Source organism: Macaca fascicularis, chromosome 3 (genome assembly GCF_037993035.2).
Source record: "Macaca fascicularis isolate 582-1 chromosome 3, T2T-MFA8v1.1".
Lineage (NCBI taxonomy): Eukaryota > Metazoa > Chordata > Mammalia > Primates > Cercopithecidae > Macaca > Macaca fascicularis.
Window position 1 is genome coordinate 52,517,118 of NC_088377.1, and position 23,742 is coordinate 52,540,859.

Sequence of the window (23,742 nt, forward strand, 5' to 3'; positions counted from 1 at the left end):
GTGTTTCTCCCTGAACGCAGAGAATACACCACCCATGTTGCTTCCAGACCTCCCAGCTCTGCCCAACAATCCAGGCAAGCCCGTTTAACCCCAGGTTACAGATGTGCAGAGTGAAGCCCAGAGGAGGACAGTGCTTGCCAAGGTCGCTGCCAGTAGTGGGAACAGAAACCAGGGCTTTGGAGCCAAGATGCTTGGGTTTGAATATCAGCCTTGCCGCTCCCAGGCTGTGTGACCTTCAACCAGAGCCTTGACCTCTCTGAGCCCGTTTCCTCATCTGTAAAATGGAGATCCTTTCCTTCTCTGGTTATCAGGAAGAAGGAAACAGTGCCAGAAAAGCTTATGCAGTGCCTGGCTAGCAGTAAATGCATAGCAAACGCCAGTTCCTCTTCTCCTATCTGAACAGCAATCCTAAGCCTGCATGTCCCCTCTCTCCTCCCTCCTCTGCCCCACATCTGTAGCCAAAACTTTTTCTTTGGCCCTAATCAGGGAGTGAGGACTGCACTAATGGTGGCCTCTCCCAGTCCCTGACAAACCCAACACATGCCTAAGCTTGTCTTTACCCACCACAGGGCTGGCAACAGGGCCAAAGACAGCCCGGGGGAGGGGACCCAGGGAAGGCGATTGCCTGAAGGCGCTAGAGACTCTGGGCAGGTGTGGCTGCAGGACCCTCGGAGACATGACCTCTCCCACTTCCATGCTTCCAGTCCACTCTTCCATTCCACTCTGCAGCCTGCAGAAGCTCATATGCCTGCCCTCCACTTCAGCTGACAAACATCACCTCCACCAGTGCCACCCCTATATCAGCCAGATGATTTCAATCGCAGGATTCCAAAACCCCAGGCGGATGGTTCCTGGACCCTGGCTCTGAGCTGCCCTCCCATGTGGTCCCCAGACTGAGTTCCAACCCCAGCCTGAGCCCCGACCCCGATTCTAAACCGCAACCTGGCCTGGCTCAGCCAGTAGACTGTGTCCTTAGAGGGGAATTAGGGAGAAGTGAGATGGGTTATCTTCTCAAGATGGGGAAACTCCTGGTTACTACAGTTGGTATTACAGACTCTTCCTCCTCTCCCTGGAGCTACCCTAGGCTGAGGAGCTGAGCTTCCCTGGGGCAGACCTGAGATTCCTAGACCTGTATTCTGGGCCTTCTCTTGCATCTGAGGGCCTGGGCAGGACATGGGGCAGGGGAGTTGCTGAGTATAAGATAAGTTCTTGGGCAAAGTGGGGACCAGTTTAGCTCTCATAGATCCTTGGTCTCCCTGACTTCCTGACTCAGCTGACCCTGTAACACCATCCCCCTTGTGAAGGACCAGAGGGACTTGGTTGGAGTGGGCCACCCTGTCCTCCAAAGCAACCTAGTGTCCCATTTGATTCTGTCCCCATCTCCACACGAGTGGCCCAGGAACAGTAAACCTTCCCATGTCACGGAGGGAGAGCCAGGCCCAGAGATGGAAAGTCGTGCGCCCAAGGTCACACAACCAGATGCAGACAAGAACCCAAAGCTCCCAAACCCAGCCCAGAGGTGGGACAGGGTGGCTGGGAGGAAGCTCTGGCTTTCCCCCTCCCGGGGGCAGAGCAGTGGGAGTGCCGGCCACCACTTCTGTGGCCCCTACCTGTTGGCTAGAAGCCTAGGGGCCAGAATCCACATACCCCACCCTGCCATCTGGCTTCTTTCTGTCCCAGCCAGGGGAAGCTTGGGTACTCCTGATCCCAGGGCCCACCTGGGCAGGGTTTCTCCACTGGCATGTCACCTGCCCAGGGCAGGGGGAGCCAGAGGGAGGAAGGCCTTCCTTCCTGATTCCCTTGGCCCCCTCTCAGCTCCTGGGAGAACTTCCCAGACCACGATGGAAGCCCAGCCCAGCCCAGCCCAGCCCAGCCAGTGGGAGGCACGGTGGAAGCCCAGCCCAGCCAGTGGGAGACACGGGGCTTCCAGGACCCGTGTGCACTTCACCCTCTAGCAGGATGAACTCTTGGATTCCTGATCCGGAGTCCTCCCTGGGGTACGAGTTTGCCTCCTTCCTCCTGGCAGCTGAGGCTGAGCGAGGAGGCCACATAAGCTTGTGAACCCCTTCAGCCCAGCTGAGCCAGGGACACGCGCCTCTATGGGCAGAGGGGAAACTGAGGCCCAGCACAGAAGCGGATCTAATTCCCCTTGGGTAAGGCCCCTGCACCCACCTGATGACGCGGGGGCTCCACGCCCTCACCTGGAATCCGCTCGACCTGCAGAGGGGCGCGGCGCGGCCAGTGCCGGGGGTCCTGGCGGGCGGCTGGGGGAGGGCGGCGAGGGCGCTGCGGGGATGCTCGGGGCCGCCCGGCGGCGCTCGGCGCCTTCCCCGTGCGGGCGGCAGAGGGCTCCGTGCGCTGCGCCGCGGGCCGGGCTTTTAGCAGCGGGTGTGGACGTGGGCACCCCCGCCCCGCTCCGAGGTGTCCTTTGCCCCTTGATCCGGTGCCTCCTTCTCTCCTTAGCACGTGGGCGGCAGCCGCTCAGCCGCTCAGAGGCCTGTGGGGCAGCCATGGCCCGGGCCCTGGGCTAGGGCGCCTGCCAATCCCCGTCTGCTGCCAGCTCGTGCCCGCTCACCTTTAACCCCCTCTACTCTACCCGGGGGCTCGGTGCCCGGCCCCCAACCGCGGGCTGGGCTCGGGGAGGGAGGAGCCGCAGGTGTGGGGCCACCCTAGGTGGGCAGAGGAAGACGCTGGGACCGCCTCGGGCTCCTCCTTGAGCCCCAGCCCGGCTTTGAACCTCCTCCTAGTCCCCCGCGTAGCACTCTCTCTCACTCTCATCTCTCACTCTTACTCTCTTCTCTCCCTGCTCGCTCGCTCTCTCTCTCTCTCTCTCTCTCTCTCTCTCTCCCCCCCCTCCCTTTCCTCTCCCTCTCCTCTCTCTTCCAGGCTCATCTCTCTCTCCCTCTTCCCTCACTTTCTTTCTCTCTCCCCCCATTTCCTTCTCTCTCTCCTCTGTCTCTCACTCTGTCTCTCTCCCTCTCTCTCCTCTGTCTCTCTCACTTTCCCTTTCTCTATCCCCCTTCTTTTTCACTCTCCCCCCTCTTTCTCTCTCATTCTCCCCCCTCCTCCTCCTCTCTCTGTCTCTCTCTCCCGTCTTTCTCCCTCTGTCTTCTCTTTCCCTCTCTCCCCCTCTCTCCTCTCTCCCTCTCTCCCCTCTCTCCCACCCTCCTCTCTCTCTCTCCCTTACTTTCTACCCCCTCCTCTCCCTCCCTCCCTTCTCTTCTCTTTCTCTCTCTCCCTCTCCCCTCTCTTTCTCTGTCATTCTCCTCCCTCTCTTTCCCTCTCTCTCTTCTCTGTCTCTCAGTCTCTCTCCTCTCTCTCTCTTTCTGACTTTCTCTACCCCCTCCTCTTTCTCTCTCCCCCCTTTCTCTTTTTCCCTTTTTCTCTCTCTCCTCTCTCTCACTCTCTCCCTCTTCTCTCTCTCATTTTCTTTCTCTCTCTCCCTCTCTCTTTCTCTCTCATTCTCCCCCGTTGTCTTTCCCTCTCTCACTGTCTGTCTCTCTCCCCCTTCTCTCTCCCTTTCTCTTCTCTCTTTCCTTCTCTCTGTCTCTCCCCCTCCTTTCCCTCCCTCTCTCTCCCTCTCCCTCTCCTCTCTTTCCCTCTCTGTCTTTCCCTCTGTCTCTCTCTCTATCTCCTGTCTCTCTCTCTCATCTGTCTCACTGAGTCCCATTCATTCCCTCTTTGACCAGCTTCATCCCACACTCCCTCTGAGTCCCCCCTCAAGCCCCCGCCCTCCCTGCCCTTGACATCACATCCCCTCCCTAAAACCCATTCCCCTCCCTGAGCCCCCATTCCTCACCCCTCCCTGAGGCCCTTCCTGCCTCCGAGAGCCCACTGATTTCCCCTCTCTTGCTCTTAGTGCTGTGTCCTCTCAACTCTTTTTTTTTTTTTTTTTCAAGCAATGGGTTCTCACTATGTTGCCCAGGTTGGTCTCTATCTCCTGATCTTAAGCGATCCTCCCACCTCGACCTCCCAAAGTGCTGGGATTACAGGTGCAAGCCACCGCGCCTGGCCTGGACTCTTACATTTACTCCACAAACATCCTTAAACACCCTCAGCGTAGCAGCCCAGCGAAAGAGCGGGAGAGGCCAGCGGTGGTATCAGATTCGAAGTCCAGGATGGTGGCCTCCAAGTCCTCAGAGGTCCTGTGGAGTAGGCGCCATCTGGGAAGGGGGCATTCAGGACCTCAGCTTGCCTGCCAGCTTCAAGGGGCCGTGTGGGGTGGAAGGAAGGATCCCTGTGGCCACCGCTTGGCCAGAAGCGGGCAGTGTGGGATGGAAAGAAGAAAGGGCTTGCACAGCCTTGCTACCCAGCAATGAGGCAGCTTCCTCCCGGCCCCACGGGCTGCCTTCCTTCTACAGCTAGTGGGGGGTAGCAGAGGCAGAAGGGATCCTGCTAATAATGTCCCCCAGAGTCCCGTGGTGATGGCAGGAGGTGGAGGGGGAAGGCCGGGGACATGCCGGAGGATGAGGCTGAGCCCAGAAGAGACCCTGTGTCGATCAGATTCTGCCCACAGACCATTTATTTGTTTTGGGACAAGGTCCTGCTCTGTTACCCAGGCTGGAGTGCAATGGTGCGATCTTGGTTCACTGCAACCTCCACCTCCTGGGTTCAAGAGATTCTCCTGCCTTAGCCTCCCACGTAGTTGAGACTACAGGTGCGTGCCACCACGCCCAGCCATTTTTTTTGTACTTTTAGTAAAGACGGGGTTTTGCCATGTTGGCCAGGCTGGTCTCAAACTCCTGGCCTCAAGTGATCTGCCTGCCTCAGTCTCCCAAAGTGTTGGGATTACAGGCGTGAGCCACTGTGCCGGCCCCACACCCCATTTGGAATTCATTCTGCTTGGGGGTGGGCAGTGGTGGTGGTGGGTGATGCATCTCGAGAAGGAAGCAGACGAAGACACCTCCTGCTGCTTCCACCCGCCTCACACGTCCTGGTGGGCCCATTTGGCCATCTCTGCCCACTGTTTCCTGTCTTGCATGAGTCTCATGTCACGTGGTCTCCTACTAGTGGACTTCAGTCTGCTACGTTGGACAGACACCTGTTCACGACCAGCGCCAGGACCCAGAGTCAGCGTGTGTGTGTGTGTGTGTGTATGTGTGTGTAAGGGGAGTGGGGCTTGAGCCACCACCACACTGACTGGCTCTGCAACTGAACATAATACTGATGCTCCATCTCCCAGGGCCTCAGTTTACCCATACATAGGGTTGATGGATTTAGCAAATACAAATCCAGGATGCCCCATTAAATTTGAATTTCAGATACACAATGGCTTTTTTTAGTATAAGTATGTCTCATGCCATATTTGTGGCACACTTATACTAAGAGATTATTCATGATGCTTATCTAAAACTCAAATTTAACTGGGCATCCTGGGTTGACCCTACCCATATGTAAAACAGGAGAGACAGGGAGGTATGAGTAAGATGTTCTCCAACTGGGCACGGTGGTTCATGCCTTTAACCCCAGTGCTTTGTGATGCTGAGGTGGGAGGATCGCTTCAGGCCAGGAGTTCGAGACCAGCCTAGGCAACAATATAGTGAGACCCTGTCTCTAAAAAATAAAAATAAAAAATACGTTTTCTCTCATGAACACTCTTTGCTCCAGCTACACCCTGGACCTTTCAGGTCTACCTGAAAGTGGTCCAGGGGTATTTATATCCCTTGCAGAGGAAGAGGAGAGCAGGGAGAAGATGGGAAGTAGGGTACAGGACTCAGCTGTGGTCACAGGGCATCAAAGAGAAGAGGCAGAAGGAAGAAGTTCCTAGAGGCAGTGCAATCCTAGAGGGCTTTCTGAAGGAAGAAGATTTTTATGGTTACTTTGATGCTGGAAAGGAAGGGAGGTGGATTAGGGGGCCTCTGGTGGAGTGCTCCCTCCCCTTAATGGAGGTGGAGAGGCATGGAGGGTCTCTTCTTTCTTTTTTTTTTTTTTTTTTTTTTTGAGACGGAGTCTCGCTCTGTCGCCCAGGCTGGAGTGCAGTGGCCGCATCTCAGCTCACTGCAAGCTCCGCCTCCCGGGTCTACGCCATTCTCCTGCCTCAGCCTCCCGAGTAGCTGGGACTACAGGCGCCCGCCACCTCACCTGGCTAGTTTTTTGTATTTTTTAGTAGAGACGGGGTTTCACCGTGTTATCCAGGCTGGTCTTGATCTCCTGACCTTGTGATCCGCCCGTCTCGGCCTCCCAAAGTGCTGGGATTACAGGCTTGAGCCACCGCGCCCGGCCTCTTCTTTCTTTTTTGAGAAAGAGAGTTTTACTTCTTAGCCCGGGCTAGAGCGCAGTGGGTCCATCATGGCTCACTGCAACCTTGAACTCCTGGGCTAACGTGATCATTCTGCTTTAGCCTCTTGAGTAGCTGGGATCACTAGCAGGCTCCAACACACCCAGCTAATTTTTGTTTGTTTTTGTAGAGACAGGGTCTCACCATGTTGCCCAGGCTGGCCTTGAACTCCTGGGTTCAAGCAACCCTTCTGCCTTGGCCTCCCAAAGTGCTGGGATTACAGGTGTGAGCCACTGTGCCTGGCTGTGAAGATCAATATAAAGTATCTTCCCCTTCATATGAAGAGTCTCTATACCTAGGGCAGAGTCCCTCTTCAACCCAACAAGTTACTATCACTTTTTTTTTTTTTTTTTTTTTTTGAGACAGAGTTTTGCTCTTGTTGCCCAGACTGGAGTGCAGTGATCTTGGCTCACTGCAACCTCTGCCTCCCGGGTTTAAGTGATTCTCCTGCCTCAGCCTCCCAAGTAGCTGGGATTACAGGCACCCACCATCACGCCTGGCTAGTTTTTGTATTCTTAGTAGAGACGGGGTTTCTCCATGTTGACCATGCTGGTCTTGAACTCGTGACCTCAGGTGATCCGTGTGCCTCGGCCTCCCAAAGTGTTGGGATTACAGGCACGAGCCACCGCGCCTGACCTCAGTATCACTTCTTCTTCTTCTTTTATTTTCTGAGACAGAGTCTTGCTCTGTTGCCCAGGCTGGAGTGCAGTGGCGCCATCTCAGCTCACTGCAAGCTCTGCCTCCCGGGTTCAAGCGATTCTCCTGCCTCAGCCTCCTAAGTAGCTGGGACTACAGGCACCACCACCACGGCCGGCTAATTTTTTATATTTTCAGTAGAGACGGGGTTTCAGCGTGTTAGCCAGGATGGTCTCGATCTCCTGACCTCGTGATCTGCCCGCCTCGGCCTCCCAAAGTGCTGGGATTACGGGCATGAGCCACCGCGCCCGGCCCCCCAGCATCACTTCCAACTAATGTTTACCAAACACTTACTACTTGCCAGGGTCCTGCCGACACCTACTAAGCCGTTTATGTGGGTTAATCATTTAATCCCTTCCGCAACCAGATGAAGTGAGTGTGTTCCCCCCATTTTACAGATGAAGAGACAGAGGCACAGAGAGGTTGAGTCATTTGTCTGAGGTTCCTACCGGTGGTAAGTGATGGAGCTGGAATTTGAGCCCCGGTGTCCTGGCTCTCTGTACCTGCCGTGTGAAGATCCTGAGCTAGAAGCTGGAACTGAAGAAATGACATAAATGCTGTCCTTGCCCTCAGAGGACCTCTGGTCTAACAGTGGGGACGGGTTAGTCCCTAAGAACTCCAGTACCGGGCAGGCTGGCATCAGAGCTGTGAGGGAGTGTGCCACGAAAGAAGGACTGATTTGGTCTGTACATGAGAGGAAGTAGAGGCTAGGATGAGAAGGATGAGTCAGTTCTTCAACAACCTTCAGCTTTAGGATCAGACATTGGGAGAAATAGCATTCCTTTCTTCTTCTTCTTTTTTTTTTTTTTTTTTTTTTTTTGAGATGGAGTATTGCTCTGTCACCCAGGCTGGAGTGTGGTGGCGCAATCTCGGCTCACTGCAATCTCCAACTCCCAGCTTCAAGGGATTCTCCTGCCTCTGCCTCCCGAGTAGCTGGGATTACAGGCATGTACCACCACCCAGCTAATTTCAGTATTTTTAGTAGAGACAGAGTTTCACCATGTTGGCTGGTCTCAAACTCCTGGTTCTCTCCCGCCCAACTGGGAGGAAGAGCATTCTAGGTGAAGCTACGTCTTGAGCTAAGGCAGAAGAGGTGTGGAAATGCAGCATATGATTGGGGAATGGGCCAACCACAGTGGCTCACACCTGTAATCCCGGCACTTTGGTGGGCTGTCATGGGAGGATAGCTTGAACCGAGGAGTTCAAGACCAGCCTGGGCAATGTAGTGGGATTATACCTCTATAAAAAATAAAAATAAATAAATTAGCCAGGCATGGTGGTGCATGGCAGTAGTCCCAGCTACTTGGAAGGCTTAGGTGGGAGGATTGCTTGAGCCCAGGAGGTCAAGGCTGCAGTGAGTCGTGATCGTGCCACTGCATTCCTGCCTTGGTGACAGAGTGAGACCCTGTCTTGAAATAATAATAATAATTCTGAGTTAAAAAGCCCCCCAGAAAGTATATACTATAGGATTCATTTACATAAAATTCAAGAAAATGCAGGATAACCTGTAGTGACACAAAGCAGATTAGAAATTATTGTAATCCCAGCACTTTGGGAGGCCAAGGCAAGCCTCCCTCACTTGAGGTCAGGAGTTTGAGAGCAGCCTGGGCAACATAAAAAGACCCCATCTCCACTAAAAATACAGTCAGACAAGGTGGCGCACACCTGTGGTTTCAGCTACTTGGGAGGGTGAGGCATGAGGATCGCTTGAAACCTGGAGGAGGAGGTTGTAGTGAGTCAAGATCCCACCACTGCACTCCAGCCTGGGTGACAGAGCGAGACTCTGTCTTGGAAAAAAAAAAAAAAAAAAAAGTGAATCTTTGTGGGCCAGGTGCAGTGGTTTATACCTGTAATCCCAGCATTTTTGAGGCTGAGGTGGGTGGATCACCTGAGATCAGTTCAAGACCAGCCTGGCCCTGTCTCTACTAAAAATACAAAAATTAGTCAGGCGTGGTGGCAGGCACCTGTAATCCCAGCTACTCAGGAGGCTGAGGCAGGAGAATGACTCGAACCTGGGAGGTGGAGGTTGCAGTGAGCCATGATCACACCACTACATTCCAGCCTGGGCGACAGAGCAAGACTCTGCCTCAAAGAAAAGAAAAAAAAAAGTAAATCTTTGTGACCTTGATTGAGAAAATGGTTTTTTAGATAGGACACTAAAGCACAAGCAAGAGAAGAAAAAATAGATAAAATGGACTTCCCTGGCCGGGCACGGTGGCTCACGCCTGTAATCCCAGCACTTTGGGAGGCCGAGGCAGGTGGATCACGAGGTCAGGAGATCGCGACCATCCTGGCTAACATGGTGAAATCCGGTCTCTACTAAAAAAATACAAAAAATTAGCCAGGCGTGGTGGTGGGCACTTGTAGTCCCAGCTACTCGGGAGGCTGAGGCAGAAGAATGGTGTGAACCCAGAAGGCAGAGCTTGCAGTGAGCTGAGATTGTGCCACTGCACTCCAGCCTGGGCAACAGTGCGAGACTCTATTTCAAAAAAAAGGACTTCACCAAAATAGAATAAAAAAACTTTTGTGCTTCAAAAGACATCATGAAGAGAATAAAGACAACCTACAGAGGGAAACAAAATTGCAAATCATATATCTGATAAAGGACTAGTTTCCCAGATATATAAAGAACTCTTACGATATAAAGGTAGCCCAATTAAAACATGGGCAAATTGTATGATCATTGCAATGCTATTCACAATAACAAAAACATGTAATGAACCTAGGTGCCCATCAATGGTGCTTTGGATAAAGAAAATGTGGTATGGATACACCATAGAATACTACATAGCCATAAAAAGGAAGAAAAATCATGTCCTTTGCAGCAACATGAATGCAGTTGGAGGCCATTATCCTAAGCAAACTAAGTGGGAGCTAAACATTGGGTATATATGAACACAAAGATGGTGTATTAGTCCATTTTCACACTGCTGATAAAGACATACCCAAGACTGGGTAATTTATACAGGAAAAAGGGTTTAATGGACTTACAGTTCCACGTAGCTAGGGAGGCCTCACAATCATGACGGGAGGCAAGGAGAAGCAAGTCACGTCTTACGTGGATGGCAGCAGGCAAAGAGAGCTTTTCAGGGAAACTGCTATTTTTAAAACCATTGGATCTCCTGGGACTTATTCACTATCATAAAAACAGCAGGAGAGGCCGGGCGCGGTGGCTCAAGCCTGTAATCCCAGCACTTTGGGAGGCCGAGGCGGGCGGATCACAAGGTCAGGAGATCGAGACCACAGTGAAACCCCGTCTCTACTAAAAATACAAAAAATTAGCCGGGCGCGGTGGCGGGCGCCTGTAGTCCCAGCTACTCAGGAGGCTGAGGCAGGAGAATGGCGGGAACCCGGGAGGCGGAGCTTGCAGTGAGCCGAGATCGCGCCACTGCACTCCAGCCTGGGCAACAGCCTGAGACTCCGTCTCAAAAAAAAAAATAAATAAATAAAACAGCAGGAGAAAGGTGTTTTATTTAGTAAGACAGGTGAGACCCTGTCTTACTAAAAATACAAAAAATTAGCCGGTCGTGGTGGCGGGCACCTTTAGTCCCAGCTACTCTGGAGGCTGAGGTAGGGGAATGGTATGAACTCAGGAGGCGGAGCTTGCAGTGAGCCGAGATGGCGCCACTGCACTCCAACCTGGGCAACAAAGCGAGACTCCGTCTCAAAACAAAAACAAAAACAAAAACAATTAGCTGGGTGTGGCGGTGTGCACCTGTAGTCCCAGCTACTCTGGAGGCTGAGGCAGGAGAATTGCTTGAACCCGCGAGGCAGAGGTTGCAGTGAGCCGAGATCGTGCTACTGCACTCCAGCCTGGTAACAGAGTGAGACTCCATCTCCAAAAAAAAAAAAAAAAAAAAAAAAGGCCGGGCGCGGTGGCTCAAGTCTGTAATCCCAGCACTTTGGGAGGCCGAGACGGGCGGATCACGAGGTCAGGAGATCGAGACCATCCTGGCTAATACGGTGAAACCCCGTCTCTACTAAAAATACAAAAAACTAGCCGGGCGAGGTGGCGGGCGCCTGTAGTCCCAACTACTCGGGAGGCTGAGACAGGAGAATGGCCTAAACCCGGGAGGCGGAGCTTGCAGTGAGCTGAGATCCGGCCACTGCACTCCAGCCTGGCCGACAGAGCGAGACTCCGTCTCAAAAAAAAAAAAAAAAAAAAAAAAAAAAAGAAAGAAAGAAAGAAAAGAAAAGTTGAGGCCGAGCGCAGTGGCTCATGCCTGTAATCCCAGCACTTTGGAAGGCCAAGGTGGGTGGATCACTTGTGGTCAGGAGTTCTAGACCAGCCTGACCACAACATGGTGAGACCCCGTCTCTAGTAAAAATACAAAAATTAACTGGGTGTGGTGGCAGGCACCTGTAATCCCAGCTACTCAGGAGGCTGAGGCAGGAGAATTGCTTGAACCTGGGAGGCAGAGGTTGCAGTGAGCCAAGATGGTGCCACTGCACTCCAGCCTGGGTAACAGAGCCAGACCCTGTCTCAAAAAAAAAAAAAAAAAAAAAAGTTGAAAAAGGAAAAATAAAAACAAAGGCAAAGAGTCTTTTTTTTTTTTTGAGATGGAGTCTTGCTCTGTCACCCAGGCTGGAGAGCAGTGGCGCGGTCTCGGCTCACTGCAACCTCCACCTCCCAGGTTCATGCCATCCTCCTGCCTCAGCCTCCTGAGTAGCTGGGACCACAGGCGCCTGCCACCACACACGCCTAATTATTTGTATTTTTAGTAGAGACAGGGTTTCACTGTGTTAGCCAGGATGGTCTCGATTTCCTGGCCTCGTGATCCGCCCGCCTCAGCCTCCCAAAGTGCTGGGATTACAGGCGTGAGCCACCGTGCCCAGCCGAGGCAGAGTCTTAATACACATTTTTACAGAGAAGATCTACAAATGGCCAATAAGTACCATACAAGAAAAGATGCTCGATACCATTAGTCATCAGAGAAACACAAATCAAATTATGAGATGCCACTTCACACCCACTAGGGTGGCTATAATTAAAAATGACAGGAAGCAAGTGTTGGCAAAGAAATTGGAACCGTTGGCTGGGCGTGGTGGCTCAACCTGTAATCCCAGCCCTTTGGGAGGCTGACGTGGGAGGATCACTTGAGGCCAGGAGTTTGAGACTAGCCTGGGCAACATAGTGAGACCCCATTTCTACAAAAAAAAAAAGTAAAAAATTAGGCATGGTGGTGCACACCTGTAGTCCCAGCTACTCAGAAGGCTAAGGCAGGAGGATCACTTGAGCCCAGAAGGTTGAGGCTGCAGTGAGCCACGATCACACCACTACACCCCAGCCTGGGGGACAGAGAGAGACCCTGTCTCAAAAATAAAATAAAATAAAATAAAAATAAAATAAAATAAAATAAAGAAATTGGAACCCTTGTGCATTGCTAGTGTAAATGTAAAGTGGTACAGCTGCTTTGGAAAGCAGTCTGGCCTTTCCTCAAAAAGCTAAACATAGAGTTATCATATATTCACTCCTCAGTATATACCCAAGAGAAACGAAAACATATGTCACACAAAGATTTATATGCGAATGTTCATAGCATTATGCATAATAGCCCCAAAGTGGAAAAACCCCAATGTTCACCAACTGATGAGTGGGTAAACAACTTATGGTACATTCATTATAATAGAATATTATTCAGCCATAAAAAGCACAACAGACATACACAAAATATTATTTAGACTTAAAAAGGAATGAAGTTGGCCAGGTGCAATGGTTCAGGCCTGTAATCCCAGCACTTTGGGAGGCTAAGGCAGGAGGATCACTTGAGGTCAGGAGTTCGAGACCAGCCTGACCAACATCTTGAAACCCCATCTCTACTAAAAATACAGAAATTAGCTGGGCGTGGTGGTGCCCGCCTGTAATCCCAGCTACTCGGGAGGCTGAGGCAGGAGAATCACTTGAACCAGGGAAGAGGAGGTTGCAGTGAGCCGAGATCACGCCACTGAACTCCAGCCTGGGCAGCAAAACAATACTGTCTCAAAATAAATAAATAAAATAAAATAAAAAAATTAGCCAGGGGCCGGACATGATGGTTCATGCCTGTAACCCTAGCACTTTGGGAGGCCGAGGAGGGAGAATCACGTGGTCAGGAGGTCGAAAGCAGCCTGGCCAACTGGTGAAACCCTGTTTTGACTAAAAATACAAAAAAAAAAAAAAAAAAACTTGGCCAGGTTGGTGGCACCCGGCTGTTATCCCAGCTACTCAGAAGGCTGAGGCAGGAGAATCGCTTGAACCCGGGAGCAAGAGGTTACAGCGAGCCAAGATCACACCACTGCATTCCAGCCTGGGTGACAGAGCAAGACTCCATCTCAAAAAAAAAAAAAAAAAAAAAAAAATTAGCCAGGCATGGTAGCATGTCTGTGGTTCCAGTGACTCGGGAAGCTGAGGCAGGAGGATTGCTGTGAGCTGTGATCATGATGCTGGACTCCAGTCTGGACGACAGAGCGAGACTCCATCTCAAAAGAGAAAACATTATACTGAATGAAATAATCCAGTCACAAAAGAAAAAATACTATATGAGTCCATTTATATGCAGTACCTGGAGTAATGAAATTCTTAGAGACAGAAAGTAGAATGGTGCGTGCCAGGGACTGTGGGGAAGAGGAATGAGGAGTGAGCGTTTCATGGGGATGGAGTTTCAGTTTGGGAAGGTGAGGAAAATTCTGGAAGTGGATGATGGTGATGGTTGCACAACAATGTGAATATACTTAAGGCTACTGCACTGTTCATTTAAGTGGTTTAAATGATACATTTTATGTTACATATATTTTACCACAATAAAAAAAATCAAAAGGAATTAGGTACTGATAATGCTGCAATGTGAATGAATCTTGAAAACATTATGCTGAATAAAAGCAGCCAGTCACGTGGCTCACACCTGTAATCCCAGCACTTTGGGGGGCCGAGGCTGGAGAATCATGAGGTCAGGAGTTCGAGACCAACCTGGCCAACATGGAGAAACCCCGTCTCTACTGAAAATACAAAAAGTAGCCGGGTATAGTGGCAGGTGCCTGTAATCCCAGCTACTTGGGAGGCTGAGGCAGGAGAATTGTTTGAACCCGGGAGGTAGAGGTTGCAGTGAGCCAAGATTGCGCCATTGCACTCCAGCCTGGGTGACAAGAGCAAGACTCTGTCTCAAAAAAAAAAAAAAAAAAAAAAAAAAAGCCAATCACAAAAGACCATATATGATTCCATTTATAGGAAATGTGAAGGATAGGCCAATCTATAGAGAAAGAAAGTAGATTTGTGGTTGCCAGGGCTAGGTGGGGCAGGCTTGGGGGCAAATGCAGAGTCACTGTTAAGATCTCAGCTCACTGCAACCTCCACCTCCCAGGTTCAAGCGATTCTCCTGCCTCAGCTTCACAAGTAGCTGGGATTACACGCGCCCACCACCAGGCCCCGCTAATTTTTTTTTTTTGTTTTGAGACTGAGTCTTGCTCTGTCACCCAGGCTGGAATGCAGTGGCGTGATCTCGGCTCACTGCAAGCTCCGCCTCCCGGGTTTACGCCATTCTCCTGCCTCAGCCTCCCCAGCAGCTGAGACTACAGGCACAAGCCTGTACGCCCGGCTAATTTTTTTTGTATTTTTAGTAGAGAGGGGGTTTCACCGTGTTAACCAGTATGGTCTCGATCTCCTGACCTTGTGATCCGCCCGCCTCGGCCTCCCAAAGTGTTGGGATTACAGGCGTGAGCCACTGTGCCCAGCCAATGCCTGGCTAATTTTTGCATTTTTAGTAGAGATGGGGTTTTACCATGTTGGCCAGGCTGGTCTCGAACTCCTGACCTCAGGTGATCCATTCGTCTTGGCCTCCCAAAGCACTGAGATTACAGGTGTGAGCTGCCAGGGTACGAGGTTTATTTTTGGGGAGATGAGAATGTTCTACGATTGATTGTGCCAACAGGGCACTATGGCTCATGCCTGTAATCCTAGCACTTTGGGAGGTTGAGAGGGGAGGATCGCTTGAGCCCAGGAGTTCGAGACCAGCCTGGCCAACACAATGAGACCTTGTGTCTAAGAAGAAAAAAATCAAACCATCAATGCCATTAAAGTTCCCAGAGTCTCTCTGCTAACTCCAAAGCCCTTCCGTCAGACAGCTACACTTCCTGAATTTCACGTTTATTGTTTCCACACTTTCACTCTGTATGTATCTCCAAGCAACATAAAATATAGTTTTGCCTGTTTCTTTTCTTTTCTAGATAGGGTTTCGCTCGGTCACCCAGCACTGCACTGCTGGAGTGCAGTGGCAGGATCACATCTCACTGCACCCTCGATGTCTCCTGCTCAAGCAATCCTCCTGCCTCAGCCTCTCAAGTGTTGAGATTACAGGTGTGAGCCAGTAGACCGGGCAGTTTGGCTTGCTTGCTTTCTCCTTCTTTCTTCCTTTCTTTCTTTTTCTTCCTTCCTTCCTTTCTTCCTTCCTTTCTTCCTTCCTTCCTCCCTCCCGTCTCTCTCTCTTTCTTTCTCTTTCTCTGTTTCTTTCTCTCTTTTTTCTTTCTTTCTTTTTCTTTTTTTTTTTTTTTTTTTTTTTTTTTTTTTTTTTTTGAGACGGAGTCTCGCTTTGTCGCCCAGGCTGGAGTGCAGTGGCCGGATCTCAGCTCACTGCAAGCTCCGCCTCCCGGGTTTACGCCATTCTCCTGCCTCAGCCTCCCGAGTAGCTGGGACTACAGGCGCCCACCACCTCGCCCGGCTAGTTTTTTGTATTTTTAGTAGAGACGGGGTTTCACCATATTAGCCAGGATGGTCTCGATCTCCTGACCTCGTGATCCGCCCGTCTCGGCCTCCCAAAGTGCTGGGATTACAGGCTTGAGCCACCGCGCCCGGCCCTTTCTTTTTCTTTCTCCCTCTCTCTCTTCCTCCCCTCCCCTCCCTCCCTCCCTTCTCTCTCTCTCTTTCTCCCTCTCTCTCCCTCCCTCCCTCCCTCTTTTTCTTTCTTTCTTTCTTTCTTTCTTTCTTTCTTTCTTTCTTTCTTTCTTTCTTTCTTTCTTTCTTTCTCTTTCTTTCTGTCTCTCTCTCTCTCTCCCTCCCTCTCTCTCTCTCTCCCTTCCCTCCTCTCTCTCTCTCTTTCTTTCCTTCTTAGATGGAGTCTGACACTCTGTCATTCAGGCTGGAGTGCAGTGGCGCAATCTCGGCTCACTGCAACCTCCGCCTCTTGGGTTCAAGCAATTCTCCTGCCTCAGCCTCCCGAGTAGCTGGGATGATGGGCACGTGCCACCACACCTGGCTAATGTTTTGTATTTTTAGTAGAAATGGGGTTTCACCTTGTTAGTCAGGCTGGTCTTGAACTCTTGACCTCGTGATCCGCCCGCCTTGGCCTCCCAAAGTATTGGGATTACAGGCGTGAGCCACCACGCCTGGCCAATTTTGCCTGTTCCTAAGCTTTATGTAAACAGTAGTATAATGAATATATTTTTCTGCTGCTTCCCTTTTTCACTCAGTGTTGTTTGAGAGTCATTCAAATTCACATGCGTGGATGTGTTTTCTCATTTTTGTTGCTGTGTAGTATGAAGTACTCCACTGTATGAAGACACGCTGATGCCTTTGCCATTCTCCTATGGTTGGACATTTGGATTGTTTCCAGGTTTTGTGGTTACTACAAATAATACAGGCAGAGCGCGCTGGCTCATGCCTGTAATTCCAGCACTGTGGGAGGCTGAGGTGAGCGGATCTCCTGAGGTCAGGAGTTGGAAACCAGCCTGGCCAACATGGGAAAACCCTGTCTCTACTAAAAATACAAAAATTAGCTGGGCGTGGTGGCGGGTGCCTGTAATCCCAGCTACTTAGAAGGCCGAGGCACGAGAATTGCTTGAACCCGGGAGGTAAAGGTTGTAATGAGCCAAGATCGTGCCACCACACACTCAGCCTGGGTGACAGAGCAAAACTCTGTCTCAAAAATAAAAGACAAATAATAATAATAATAATAATAATAATTCTTCCTGTCCCTGCCTCCTAGTCCGAGAGGGAAAGATTTTGTGGAAGTTCATGTTAATTTCCTATAGCTACTGTAACAAATTCACACAAAATCAGCGGCTTTAGACAATTCAAATGTGTCATCTTATAGTTCTGGATGTCAGGAGCCCAAAATGGTTGTTTGTTTGTTTTGAGACAGTGTCTCGCTCTGCCGCCCAGGCTGGAGTGCAGTGGCGCAATCTCAAATAATACAGGCGCTCTGCCTGTATTATTTGTAGTAACCACAAAACCTGGAAACAATCCAAATGTCCAACCATAGGAGAATGGCAAAGGCATCAGCGTGTCTTCATACAGTGGAGTACTTCATACTACACAGCAACAAAAATGAGAAAACACATCCACGCATTGCTCACTGCAACCTCCACCTCCCGGGTTCAAGCCATTCTTGTGCCTCAACCTTTTGAGTAGCTGGGATTATGGGTGGGTGCCACCACACCCAGCTAATTTTTGTATTTTTAGTAGAGATGGAGTCTCACCACGTTGGCCAGGCTGGTCTCAAACTCCTAAGCTCAAGTGATCTGCCCGCCTCCGCCTCCCAAAGTGCTGGGATTACAGATGTGAACCACCATGCCCTGCCCCAAATGGGCTTTATTCGGCTAAAATCAAGGTGTCCTCCTGGAGTCCCCAAGGGCCGAGTCCATTCCCTTGCCTTTTTCTGCTTCCAGAGGTTGCCTGCATTCCTTGGCTTATGGCTTCTTCCTTCATCTTCAAAGCCACCAAGGTAGTGTCTTCCAGTTTCTCTCTGACTCTGGCCCTCTGCTTCCACTATCAGATTTCCTTCTCGGATTCTGACCCTCCTTCTTCCCTCTTATAAGAACCCTTGTGATTACATTGGGTCCAACTTGGTGATCTAGGATGCTCACTGCATCTCAAGAATCTTGTTTTTTTTTTTTTTTTTTTTTGAGTCAGGGTCTTGCTCTATTGCCCAGGCTGGAGTGCAGTGGCACTATCATAGCTCACGGTAGCATCTAACTCCTGAAACCAAGTGATCCTTTTGCCTCAGCCTCCTGAGTAGCTGGGACTACAGGCATGCACCACCATACCTGGCTACTTACAAAAAATTTTGTTTGTAGAGATGGGGGTTTCACTATGTTGTCCAGGCTGGTCTTGAACTCTTGGGGTCAAGTGATCCTTCTGCCTTAGCCTCCCAAAGTGCTGGGATTACACACGTGAGCCACCAAGCCTGGCCCACCTCAAGATTCTTTTTTTTGAGACGGAGTCTTGCTCTGTCACCCAGGCTGGAGTGCAGTGGCACAATCTCGGCTCACTGCAAGCTCCCCCTCTTGGGTTCATGCCATCCTCCTGCCTCAGCCTCCTGAGTAGCTGGGACTACAGGCGCCTGCCACCATGCCCAGCTATTTTTTTTTTTTTTGTATTTTTAGTAGAGATGGGGTTTCACCATGTTAGCCAGGATGGTCTCGATCTCCTGACCTCGTGATCCGCCTGCCTTGGCCTCCCAAAGTGCTGGGATTACAGGCGTGAGCCACCGTGACCAGGATTTTTTTTTTTTTTTAATTTTAGAGATGGAGACTTGCTCTGTCACCCAGGCTGGAGTGAGTGGTGCCATCTCGGCTCACTGAAGCTCTGCCTCCCAGGTTCAAGCGATTCTCCTGCCTCAGCCTCCCAACCATCTCAAAATTCTTTTTTTCTTTTCTTCTCCCCCTTTTTTTTTTTTTTTCTTGAGATGGAGTTTCGCTTTTGTTGCCCAAGCTGGAGTGCAATGGCATGATCTCGGCTAGCTGCAACCTCCACCTCCCAGGTTCAAGCGAGCCTCCTGCCTCAGCCTCCCAAGTAGCTGGGATTACAAGCATGCACCACCATGCCTGGGTAATTTTGTATTTTTAGTAGAGACGAGGTTTCTCCATGTTGGTCAGGTTGGTCTCAAACTCCCAACCTCAGGTGATCCGCCCGCTTCGGCCTCCCAAAGTGCTGGGATTATAGATGTGAGTCACCATGCCTGGCCAAGATTCTTAACTCAACTGCATTTGTAGAGTCCCTGTTGCCATGTAAGATAACATATTTACAGGTTCCAGGGTTACCATGGGGACATCTTCTGGGACAAGGGGGAATTACTGGATCTACCACAGAGGGAAACAAATAAGTAGGTGTGACATGAGCATCTTTGAATTACCCAGTTGGTTAAAGTGTTCTCCAAACGGAACCAATTCTGTCTTCCACTAACATTACATAAGAGTTCCTGGTTCTCCCTTTCCTCACCAACACTTGATGTTACTGGACTTTTTAATTTGTGCCAACCTAACAGCTATGAAATGTCTGAGCTCTGAATTCTATGTGATCAAAAAGAGAAGGGTGGCCCATGGTACTGAACGTGAAAAAGCAGAGCCCTAGCAGTAAGAAGGTGGTTGGTAACCTTGGCTAGAGGGATGCACTTGAAATGGTGGGAGGGAGTGAAATTAGACTGAGCCACAGATCAAGGGGGAGTGGTGAGAAAAATGGACAGAGGAAGTGCAGGGTGTAGAGGGTACTTTCAAAATGTTGGGTGGTGAGAGAAAGGGAAGTCTAAAGGCAGCAATTACTGGTAAAAGAGACAGAGAGAGAGAGAAAGAGAGAGAGAGAGAGAGACAGACAGACATTCATTACTAGTGTAGTGGAACAAGGCATTTTTTTTTTTTTTTTAATTTTTTAAGATGGATTCTTGCTCTGTCATCCAGGCTGAAATGTGGTGGCACAATCTTGGCTCACTGCAGCCTCCACCTGCTGAGTTCGAGCAATTCTCCTGCCTCAGCCTCCCAAGTAGCTGGGACTACAGGTGTGAGCCACCACGCCCAGCTAATTTTTGTAGTTTTAGTAGAGACAGTGTTTCACCATGTTGGCCAGGCTGGTCTTGAACTCCTGACCTCAGGTGATTCGCTTCCCTTTGGCCTCCCAAAGTGCTGAAATTATAGTCGTGAGCCACGGTGCCCCTCCCAAGGCATCTTAAAGGAGTGAAGGAGACAGGTGAAAGTGACACCCACAGCAAGGGTACCTGGGTTGGCTTTGGTATGGACAGGTTGCCCTTCCTGGAGGTAGTAGGGAAGGAAGGGCTCTGGACAGAGACAAAGAACATGCAGCCAGGCGTGGTGGCTCATACCTGTAATCCCAGCACTTTGGGAGACCATGGTGCGAGGATCACTTGAGTCCAGGAGTTCAAGACCAGCCTGGATAATATAGCAAGTTCATATTGCTACAAAAAAAAAATAAAATATTAGCTGGGCACAGTAGTGCAGGCCCGTGGTCCCAGCTACTGGGGAGGCTGAGGTGGGAGGATGCTTTGAGCCCAGGAGTTCGAGGCTACACTGAGCTATGAACGAGCCACTGCATTCTTGCCTGGACAACACAATGAGACTATGTCTCAAAAAAAAAAAAAAAAAAAAAAAAAAAAAAAAAAAAAAAAAGCAAAGATGTGGCGACAGGAACTGGCAGGAGAGTTATCTGCTGAGGGGCAGGAGTGAGCTTGGGTGTCTGAGGAGTATGGGGAAGGTTTACAGGGGGAATTGTTGTGGGATATTGAGGCTGAACAAAGGGAGATCAGCGAGAAAGAGGGGGCAAGCTGAGGTAGGAGCCTCCCGTTGAAGCTGAGGCTTGTAACACGAAGTGGGAGGGGCCGAGGGAGGGCTGGATAGAGGGAGTATCTAGGGGACCCCTGAACACTTAGTGAACACAATGGGCCCTGAGGTGGCAGAGCAAACTGGGGAGCTCAGAAAGGCTTACCAGAGGACGTGACTTTTGAGCTGGGCTTCAAAGGTTCAATAGGAGTTCTGAAATTGAAGGAGAAAATAATGGAACCAAAGAGAAGTCCACAGGCAAGGTAAGGGCTGAAAGAAATGGTGAAGGGGGCCAGGCATGGTTGCTCACGCCTGTAATCCCAACACTTTGGGACACCGAGGTGGGTGGATCACTTGAGGTCAGGAGTTCAAGACCAACCTGGTCATCATGGTGAAAACCCCGTCTCTACTAAAAACACACACAAAAAGGCCGCGCGCGGTGGCTCAAGCCTGTACTCCCAGCACTTTGGGAGGCCGAGGTGGGTGGATCACGAGGTCAGGAGATCGAGACCACCCTGGCTAACATGGTGAAACCCTGTCTCTACTAAAAATACGAAAAATTAGCCGGGCATGGTGGCAGGTGCCTATAGTCCCAGCTACTCGGGAGGCTGAGGCAGGAGAATGGCGTGAACCTGGGAGGCAGAGCTTGTAGTGAGCTGAGATCGTGCCACTGCACTCCAGCCTGGGTGACAGAGTGAGACTCCGTCTCAAAAAAAAAAAAAAAAATTACCCGGGCATGGTGGTGCATGCCTGTGATCCCAGCTACTCCAGAGGCTTAGACAGGAGAATTGTTTGAACCTGGGCGGCAGAGGTTGCAGTGAGCTGAGATCACGCCACTGACTCCAGCCTGGGTGACAGAGGGAGACTGTCTAAAAAGAAACAGTGAAGGGACTGTGTGAGTCCAGAGGAAAAGAAATAACCCCCTAGCCTGGGAAGGTGGAGAGGGTTTCCTGGAAGTGGTGATATTCCAGATGAGTCTTGAAGGGGAAAACCAATTTTAGTTATCATAAAAATGTATAAATGTTTAAAAAAAAATGTAGACTTTTATGGTCTGTCAACAAGCCTGCCCTGCCGTTTTTCCCAGACATTGGCACCATGCCTGCCCACCGTGCTATGGCTAGATGGAGACAGTCCTTGCTCAGCTCTTCCCGCCCCTATGCCTTGGCGTATGGATTTCTGTTTGCTTTCATTATTTTCTCCTTCAACTTCAGAACTCCTATTCAACCTCTGAAACCCAGCTCAAATGCCACCTCCTCTGGTAAGCCTTCCTAATCGCCCTTTGTACTTCTGTAGCAGTGTATTAAGGTGGAACAAGCTCAGTTGTCATTTTTGTTTTTTGAGACGAGTCTCACTCTGTTTCCCAGGCTGGAGTGCAGTGGCAAAATCATAGGTCACTGCAGCCCCAACCTCCTGGGCTCAAGTGGTCTTCCAGCCTCAGCCTCCTGAGGAGCTGGGGCTACAGGCATGAGCCACCACGGCCAGCTAATTTATTTATTTTTTGGCAGAGACCGAGGTCTTACTATGTTGCCCAGACTGGGTCACTCATTGTCTGACTTAATTTCTGAGTGTCTATTTCCTGAAATGGGGACAATGACTAAGCCTATTTGTAAAGACAAGGTACAGGACATATTGGGGATCACATGGGAATCACAAAGCTATCACGGGGTGACACCTGCCATTTGTCTTATACTAGAGTTATCTGAGTGGGAATGGGACTCTGTCTTAATCCATGAACTCCCTGAGGGCAGGTATAATGTCCCCACAGGGCCTAGCCCAGTGTTCAGCGCAGAGCAGCATCGTATGCTCTGTGGACACTGTACAGATGAGAAGAAATGGGACTGTATCATTTACCTGTAATGTGACTTTGGGGAGACGACATCATCTCTTTTTTTTCTTTTTTTTCTTTGAGACGGAGCATGGAGTCTCACTTGGTTGCCCAGGCTGGAGTGCAGTGGTGTGATCTCAGCTTACTGCAACCTCTGCCTCCCACGTTCAAGCGATTCTCCTGCCTCAGCCACCCGAGTAGCTGGAATTACAGGCGCCCACCACCATGCCTGGCTAATTTTTGTTGGTCAGGCTGGTCTCAAACTTCTGACCTCAAATGATCCACCCGCCTCGGACTCCTAAAGTGCTGCGATTACAGGCGTGAGCTGTAATCTGTGATGTTTCTGTATCTCTAAAATAACGCATAGTGGGTATTGACCTACTATGTGTATTCATTATAACATTGCTAGCCATATCACTATCCCTCAGCATTTAAATTTTATTTTTATAGAGATGGGGCCTTGCTGTGTTACCCAGGCTGGTCTCAAAACTGAGCTCAAGCAATCTCCCACCTCTGCCTCCGGAGTAGCTAGGACTACAGACCCATGCCACCATGTCCGGATACTTTTTAAAAACATTTTAGTACTTTTTTTTTTTTTTTTGAGAGGGAGTCTGGCTCTGTCGCCCAGGCTGGAGTGCAGTGGCCGGATCTCAGCTCACTGCAAGCTCCACCTCCCGGGTTTACGCCATTCTCCTGCCTCAGCCTCCCGAGTAGCTGGGACTACAGGCGCCCGCCACCTCGCCCGGCTAGTTTTTTTGTATTTTTTAGTAGAGATGGGGTTTCACCGTGTTAGCCAGGATGGTCTTGATCTCCTGACCTCGTGATCCGCCCGTCTCGGCCTCCCAAAGTGCTGGGATTACAGGCTTGAGCCACTGCGCCCGGCCTTTAGTACTTTTTAAAACTGTTCTTTTCACTCTTTTGACAATTTTTAAAATTTTTTTTTTTTTTAATAGAGACGGGGGGGTCTTGTTATGTTGCCCAGGCTGGTCTCAAACTCCTGGCCTCAAGCGATCCTCCCTTCTCGGTCTCCCAAATCGCTGGAATTACAGGAGAGAGCCACCGCGCCCAGGCAGCAGTCAGCGCTCACCATCAAAAATCCCACTTTACAGAAGAGAAAACTGAGGCTTGGGGAGGGCTGCAAGGCAGGAGCTCCTGGCGCCCGGCCAAAGTCAGAAAATTGTTGTTGCCATCGGAGGGGAAAATGTGCACGGGATCTCCAAATTGTATCCGTTCGGGGTGGGAGAGTCAGTGCCTGGGGGCGTGGTGAGCCAGAGCCAGGTGCTGGGGCGCAGAGTAGGGCGGCTCAGATCGGGAGGGGCGGGGAGATCCGGCTGCGGGGAGAACCTGGGGTGCGGGAAGCGCTGCCCGGCGTGGCGCGGCCGGGGCGGGGAGGGGTGCGGCCCGCCCCCTCCCTGCCCCACCCCCAGCC

General features: G+C 50.6%; 1 protein-coding gene and 1 long non-coding RNA gene across 17 annotated transcripts in view; one reads left to right on the forward strand and one right to left on the reverse strand.

The window, feature by feature from the left end:
• Window positions 1-2,594, reverse strand: part of MLXIPL (MLX interacting protein like) — a 59,623-nt gene extending 57,029 nt beyond the window's left edge. For 9 of the 16 annotated variants that reach the window (XM_074034716.1, XM_074034704.1, XM_074034720.1 and 6 more), the window contains exon 1: window positions 2,173-2,353. Coding sequence is in view for 5 of the 16 variants with exons in the window: in XM_065541806.2 (XP_065397878.1) it covers window positions 2,202-2,512 (311 nt within the window). In the remaining 11 variants the exon portion in view is untranslated. Of the gene's footprint in view, window positions 1-2,172 lie in introns of all 16 variants that reach the window. The other 7 variants (XM_065541806.2, XM_074034690.1, XM_074034689.1 and 4 more) reach the window with 2 other exon arrangements.
• Window positions 1,940-22,564, forward strand: LOC141409838 (uncharacterized). The gene is made up of 3 exons (XR_012432315.1): window positions 1,940-2,153; window positions 21,573-21,746; window positions 22,398-22,564. It is a non-coding gene; the product is annotated as an uncharacterized lncRNA (long non-coding RNA).
• The last annotated feature ends 1,178 nt before the right edge of the window (window positions 22,565-23,742 follow it).